Raw genomic sequence first — 7,305 nt, 5'->3', positions numbered from 1 at the left:
TTTCGAAGTTGCTGCTAAGCAACATAATAGACTTCCACTCGACAGATGGATGGTATTGAATTACGACCTTCGTTGCGATGCCATTTCGATGTCCCATCAACTAAAAAAGAAATAAAAACGAAGACCTTCTCCAATTTTCCAAAAGGAAGCTCTCAAATGGCCAACGACTTACAGATTTAAGATGTGGTTTGTCAGTTTTAGCGCAATTCCAGAAGAATTTTCAGAGAAAATGTCGGCTAAAAAAGCATTTTACGTTTGCACGTGAGCAGCAAATTTTTGTTGAATTCTTAGCCGACCAAAAAAGTAAAAATGAATAAAAAAATGAAAGTAAATCTAACTACCTGTTGTAAAGTGATTCATTTTGGGGTACTGGGTCTCTCCAAGGGATCCATACAGCTGACCACAGACTTCAGAAATAATTTGTAATTTCAGAAATTTTACAGAGTGAATTAACGTTTAGTTAGTAATTAAAACAATTAGTCTCGCTAAAGGCTGCGTAACTTGCAACCACCGTTTTTTCAGCTCTTGAAGGAATTTCATCTTATGCTACTGATAGCATACAGGTCAGTCTGCTAAGTGGGCTCGTATGGAGTTTTGCGAGAATTCGTGTATACGTGTATGTCCAGAGAACTGGCCCACGTAAATGTGATACGAAGGTCCTAAGTTGCTGCAATTAAGGATTGGCCCACACCTTGCTCTTCGACCAATTAATTCGAAACGCCACCACTCTGAATCAAAGCCTTTAAAGTGCTTCTCGTTGTGTTCATTCGGTCAAACACGACTATAGTTCTTTCCTTCGATAAATGTATGGCAACCTTCAGTCCGATGACAACTACAATAGAAACTGCGCATTTTCCATTCCTCTGATTTCCACCGCTCATCCATCATAACCACTCTGTCTACCTTGGTGCGGGAATCCACAACGCGAAAAGTTCGCCATGCACGTCAAAATGGATCTACGTTGTACATCTCCTTCGATGTATTTAGTGTAATTAAGCAAAAGTGGCGTATTTCCGCACTCTTTTAGTGAAATATGACTTGTGACTACAAACAAAGACAAAGATCTGCATCGATCGTATCAATTTCCAATACTATTGTCTTTTGAGAGCTGTTTTGGATTAATCTAAGATTTTGTGCAAATTGTATGGAAAATCGTCGCCCGTTTTAACCAAGTGTGCTCCACTTTCAGTGTCTGCCCAATTCCCTTCACTTTCTAACTTCTTTTTCCTTCGCAATATCCCTCAGATTACTCGTGCGTCGTCTAACGAGTCTTTTAAACTCCTCGCAAAATATAGCACAGAAAACAACAGAGCAGACTCGATATTTATTGAACGCGTAGGACAAACACAATTTTGGTCATTTCTCTAAAATTTAACACTGTGCACCTTTTTAGAACAATGGATTATTTTGAAGAATACGGTGAGTACGCTTGTGCATCGGACTGCACTGGTGCAGAAGGTGGTGTCTGTGGTGATTGTAAGTGAGCACTGCCGCATTCCTTAATCAGCGAAGGGAGCGTAGAGCAGGTTCTGAAGCGATTTCCATTCATACTGGGATTAATTCGTGATTTACAAAAAATTTGATGTACCTTTGCAACTTATCTATGCAGCATGGTCTGCTATCAGTGCATTGTTGGACGATGGTTGGAGTTCTCGGCGAGTCGCTGGCTACACCCGGTCCTAACTCTAGAAACAGCTCTTATTTATACGAATTGAGCAAACATCAAATAATGCATCAAGAAGCAAGAAAGTCAAGTCTGATCAGGACTCGTAGAAACCACTTTGCAGGATAATCTCACATCAAATTATGATGCACACTAATTACGGTCTTAAGGAGGTACATACGTTTGTGATGTACAGTGGACCCCATTTTGTTGACACCTCAGAAACTCTGAATGGCCAAGAATTTGAGCTCTTTGGTTATAGAACCTACTAAGAATGGCGGAGCACTGTATTGCTTCTATACTCTCCCACCAGTTTAAAACGTAAACATATTTTTATGTTCTTCGACGATGGGCAAGAATTTCTACCTGGACACATCTGTTCTCTTGTTTTCTGGCAATAGGCACACTCTTTGCGGCAGTTCTCTGCCATCCACTGGTAGTTTTGGGTACATTCGCCGGTCAGCTTGAACCTTTGACATGTGCTAGCTCGGTTCACGCAATCTGGAAGGAATTCTTTTTCTTTATGATGGATGTAACGTCCTCTGTCATACATGATTGCGGTGAAAAAAAAATCAAATACATATTTTTGAATCCAAAAATCCTTCTTAGCGTATGAAATAAGATCAAAAAACGGAAGACAGCAAAACTTACTATCACCAAGATTGTAACGGGGAGTACACCATCCACATGATGCAGGGCATACGACACGCATTACCCCTGGATTTCTATAGCACTCACCGCGGGCGCTCCATGGACCACAGCATTGATTCATGTTGAAGCACAACTAAACATTGTTCTACAGAGAAAAAAAAAGGAAACAAGTGTTTTGAGCGCTTTTCAAAAAGGAAACGAAAAATGGAGGGTGAATGTCTACGAAGTACCAGTTTCTGTGCTAAAAAAAACATCGAAATCAAAAGTTAGTTATTTTTTAGAATAGACATACCGTTGCAAAGCTTTGTAGCTTCAAAAAGCCACCTCAAAAGATTTCAGTAGATTTGCCAGGAAGGGTAGTAGAAGATGTCGAGATGTCTTCTTTATTCTTTTGACAAAACGAAAGCTTCCAAGAACTCCCGTCAAAAATCCTTGAAAGTTATTCCAAAGACTTGTAGATGACTCATTTCTGAGTTGCTGCTCTACTAACTACTTTTTGAGGATTTGCAAGTCAAGAAACTTGCCGTTTTTGACTGAAGTGCGCCATCCAGAACTCAAGATGTGTAGAGTCATGTATTAGGTGGTCACATACATTCCTTTTTCACTTTTTTGATATTTCTTGTCTTTCCTTCAACAACAAAGATATCCAAGCCAACGAAACAGTAAGCAGAATAGCTAACAGTCTTCGTGTGATAGATTGTTGATTCTCTTGCGCAACGACTAAGGTTGCTATGAAATAAAATGTAGACGACCGCGGCAAGAAACATATGGAACAATCTAATATTATGGCACCGACCAAAAGCGGATTCAGCTCAATGATTTTCGAAACGATCCATCTCCAGAATATGTAAAATGTAAGCAACGAGTATTAACTCCATTCCTCATTCAAAACTTGGTGGTACTCTGGATAGGTTAATAACAACTTCCAGCACCCCCACGGAGTTTTCACTGTTTTGGATGGTGTACAGTACAACATACTTCATCAGGCACAGGCACCACAGAAGCACTCGGTGGTAATGTTGGCAGAAGAATTCGTCGAGGAGCATCAGCCTGAAACGAGCAACTTTGGCTCACTGTTGTTCTTTAGAATCCAGTATAAAAACTGCAGGTAGAATTTACACTTGGAGCAACGCACATTCCTCCTTGACAAACTCCGTAGCAAGGATCAACGCCTGGAAAATCATATTCCCAAATTATGTGATTGCTACAGATTACTTCGAAAATTTCTTGTTAATTTTGTTTCGTATACGAGTATGCAACGGAATGATATCTAGCCCAGTGAGTTACTGGTGAAAAGAACTGCACACCGTTGACAAGAGAGCACGACGATCCCGGCTTAATACGGCCAACACACGCATTCACCTGAGTGTTGCAAAACAGATATCTGAAGCATCAATTTGAAAACGTGTTCTGTTCCGAATTTTATACGAGTCAGAAGTGGTAGAACATACGCTGAATTGCAGCCATTTGGATTTGAAGACGAACATGTCGACTGAGGAGCGTAAGAGTACAGGTTGTCTGTATACTGATTACTTAATCCTCCAGAATTTATCATACCTCTAAATGTTTCACCATTAAACATGTACTCAGGGTCAAGGTTGCAGTTGGGAAAAAGCTGCTCTCGAAGAAAGAAACTAGACGCTCATTGAATTAATTAAAACAATGTAATATAATAAGTCCTCCACAACGGTTTACTCATAGTGGCGTGGAGGTGACACTGGGCGTGGAACTGCGATGCACAGCGGAGGTTCGTCCTCCGGCACGGTCCCCAAGCTGAGAAGGAGTTCGACACATTCGACATTCCGACTTCTCGGAATCGGAAGCCTAGCTAAGAGTAAACCACTGCTAAGATTCACCACCGTCTTGGCAAAATGTCGCAAGGTGGTTCCCTGATCCATATAGGATGGGCGACGATCTGTGGTGAAAGCTAAGCTCGCCGTGGCATGGCTGCTTAGTTTGGGGAAAGTCTCTTTGCCACTCCAGCATATTCACTGCCTCAGTACCCTGCACACTGGGCCCTACCGTCTCAGACGTCGGACGGTATGGCGACCGGTGAGAGGCGATCAAATCTCAGGTTGCTCAGGACGTCATTGATTCTGGACCAAGGCGACACACGCACGACTCGCCATGGAGACTTTCTCAGACTGTGTACTTACAACGCGAGAACAGTTTCCACAGACGCTGACCTGACCCCTTCTCGAAGCTGCAGAGCGTATCAAATTTCACGTGATTGCTCTGCAGGAGACCAAGTGCAGAAGGAGCGACGTACGATAGATGAATGACGGTGCACTCGTCATTCGTGGGGAGAAGATTCCGTCGCGAAATGTAGGCGGTGTTTGTTTTGTTGCGCACCCATCTGTCGTCCATTTCGTCGATTCTCACGAGATCCTATCACCTCGTCTGGCCATTCTTCGCCTCCGCCCTCTGCGCTAAAAATCCATCAGTATCATCAACTGCTACTCACCAACATCAGCAGCTGATGAATCCGAATTGGACGCGTTTTACGAGGAGATGGAAGAAGTCCACAACGAGAAGTCCTTTTACAAATTCGTTGTCGGAGACTTCAACGCAAAACTAGGAAAGGCCACAGAAGAGGAATACAGGATTGGAAGATTTGGACTAGGGACCGGAATGAAAATGGCAATCGTCTCGCCGGGCTGTTGTCCGCCGCTCGTCTCTTTCATGGGAACTCTCTTTTCATGAAAAAAGATCATCGTCGGTGGACATGGGAATCGCCCTCGTGCGGAGATCGACCACATACTCACCAACCGGAGGTGGTGTCTACTTGACGTCTCAGTAGTACCATCCTTTTGTAGTTGTTCTGATCATCGTCTCCTTCGTGCGAAAATACGACTTATCCACACGATGGAAAAGAACATCTACTATCGGCAACGAAGGAGAAAAGAAGTCGTCTACGACGATTGCGTACTCGAGGACTCCCTGTCCCAAGGTGACTGGCACATCGAAGAAGACCCAAACGTGGACTACGAGATGCTGCTCAGAGAATTACGAGCCTGTGCTGAACGTGCCTCGAAGTCGCGCACGACAAACTTGGATCGAATTTCGAAGACCACCAAGGAATTGTTAGGAAGAAGAAGGGCTTTAAGGCTTGATCCGAATGCATCGCACATTGAGCGGTTAGTAGCAAACACTAGCTGCGGAAAGGCGTTGCAGGAGGATCTTTTGAAGTACAGGCAGAAGAAGATTCTGGAAGCAGCACAAAGAAGAACGAGTCTAAAGAAGTGCCGCAGGGATCTTCGCGAATATAATATTCCGCTAGCAGCCTTGCTGAGCGAAGACGGGACTCGCACTTCTTCTCGTCGTGAGATGGAAATCATTACGGAGAGGTTCAACTCGAACCTTTTCCGTTTATCAACATGAGCATGAAACCTGGCACAGCCCCCGGACCTGATTTTATATCAGCAGACTTTCTTCGGGCTGGTGGCCATCCACTTCATGTAATCTTAGCAGCGCACATGACATCCTACCTTCAGAAAGAAAGGATCCCAGACCAGTGGAAGACCTCGCGAACCGTTATTATCCATAAGAAAGGTGACCGAGAGGACCTTCGAGACTACCGTCCGATATGGTTGCTGAGTGTGTTATACAAAGTATTCACCAAGATCATCCTCACACGCATATCTAGGACGCTGCATGAAGCCCATCCTCGAGAACAAGCTGGATTCCGCCAAGGGTTCAGCTGCTTGGACCACATCCAGACCGTGTCGAGGGTCATAGAGGTTTGCCGGGAATACCGCCTGCCCCTTGTTCTAACCTTCGTCGACTATGAGAAAGCCTTCGACAGCGTAGAAACGAATGCAATACTGCAATGCAATATCAGCACTGGTCGATCAAGGTGTAACCTTCGTTTCGCCGACAACTTCGTTTTCTTTTCGAGCAGTACCAATGAAGCAGAAACGATGCTCAACGAATTAAACGAAACAGGGAAGAGAATAGGTCTACGAATAAACAGAAAGAAGACACAGTTCATGAAGAACGCCCACTGCGAGGACGGAGGAGTACAACTTGAAGGCTCCCAAATCGTGGAAACGCCGTCATACGTATACCTCGGACGTTCCATGAACATGGAAAACGACTTGAAGGAAGAACTGAATAGAAGAATGAGAGCAGCATGGGCAGCATTCGCAGCCGTCAGGGAAGCTACGGACCAACTGACGGACCAAGATCTTCGTGCCCATCTGTTCGACTGGACAATACTTCCAGCGCTCTGTTACGCAGCGGAGACGTGGACAGACACCGCGGCCACGTCTAGGAAGCTACTTACTACCCACAGAGCTTGAGAGATGTCTACTACTGAAGTTTAACCGGCGCATACAAGACTTTGCCGGTCTTCGTAGCTCCGACTTAAGAGGAATGTCCCGTCTTCGCGACCCAGCGGAATATGTATCGAAAACAAAACATAGGTGTTCCGATCACATCATGAGAAGAGTCGACGATAGATGGACTGAAAGAACGCTGGAGTGGATCCCAAGGGACGCAAAACGCCTTCGAGGGAGACCGCCAACGAGATGGGGTGACGTGTTCGCACAGATGGACCAGCTGAGAGCTCAGGTGGACACGGCTCAAGGACCTCGTCAACGTCACTCACGAAGCTTTAGAACATCTTGGATGAGAGTGGCGAGGGAACGAAACGAGTGGAAGAGATGCTGGGGCCCGCACGTCCAGTGAAGACGGGCCATCTAAGTATCTAAGTAAGTAATATAATAAGTATTAACAAGTTAAAGGATAAAAGGATGAAGTGTCTGGCGTTAATCAATCCGCTTGGGTTGCGCCCCCACGTTTACTTAAATTCAGAATCGTATGAGGTTCATGAACGTGTATCTGGCCCATACAATGACTTGCGGTCGCTAGCCGACGTGTCAAGTCAGCTTTTTTATCCTTCCAGCCATGTCTGGTACCAATTTATCGGCCCCGAAAGGATGAAAGGCTCAGTGAGCACTAGGGTGGACTCGAACCTGAAGGAAGCGGAA

At 44.7% G+C, this 7,305-nt stretch overlaps 3 protein-coding genes across 4 annotated transcripts; 2 read left to right on the top strand and 1 right to left on the bottom strand.

The window, feature by feature from the left end:
- Positions 1-1,402: 1,402 nt before the first annotated feature.
- Positions 1,403-4,998, bottom strand: RB195_002383 (uncharacterized protein; the record flags this gene model as incomplete). 2 transcript variants are annotated; one of them, XM_064199621.1, is made up of 11 exons in its annotated part: positions 1,403-1,529; positions 1,589-1,685; positions 2,030-2,164; positions 2,315-2,447; positions 3,293-3,364; positions 3,434-3,486; positions 3,622-3,698; positions 3,766-3,873; positions 4,010-4,229; positions 4,667-4,743; positions 4,859-4,998. In XM_064199621.1, 11 exons carry the CDS (start codon positions 4,996-4,998, stop codon positions 1,403-1,405), a joined length of 1,239 nt encoding a protein of 412 aa, XP_064055501.1. The 2 variants fall into 2 exon arrangements, with proteins under 2 accessions (XP_064055501.1, XP_064055502.1); XM_064199620.1 differs by lacking the exons at positions 4,667-4,743; positions 4,859-4,998 and having other exon boundaries at positions 4,010-4,212.
- Positions 4,999-5,179: 181 nt separating this feature from the next.
- RB195_002382 (uncharacterized protein) lies at positions 5,180-5,695 on the top strand (the record flags this gene model as incomplete). The annotated part of the gene is made up of 1 exon (XM_064199619.1): positions 5,180-5,695. The coding sequence occupies one exon, from the start codon at positions 5,180-5,182 to the stop codon at positions 5,693-5,695; it is 516 nt and encodes a 171-aa protein (XP_064055500.1).
- A 95-nt stretch (positions 5,696-5,790) lies between these two features.
- On the top strand, positions 5,791-6,615 carry RB195_002381 (uncharacterized protein; the record flags this gene model as incomplete). Its single annotated transcript, XM_064199618.1, has 1 exon — positions 5,791-6,615. One exon carries the CDS (start codon positions 5,791-5,793, stop codon positions 6,613-6,615), a length of 825 nt encoding a protein of 274 aa, XP_064055499.1.
- Positions 6,616-7,305: the final 690 nt, after the last annotated feature.

This window comes from Necator americanus, chromosome IV, assembly GCF_031761385.1.
Source record: "Necator americanus strain Aroian chromosome IV, whole genome shotgun sequence".
In the NCBI taxonomy this organism is placed as follows: Eukaryota; Metazoa; Nematoda; class Chromadorea; order Rhabditida; family Ancylostomatidae; genus Necator; species Necator americanus.
The sequence above is the reverse complement of the archived record's forward strand: the minus strand, read 5'-3'. Positions and strand labels throughout refer to the sequence as shown.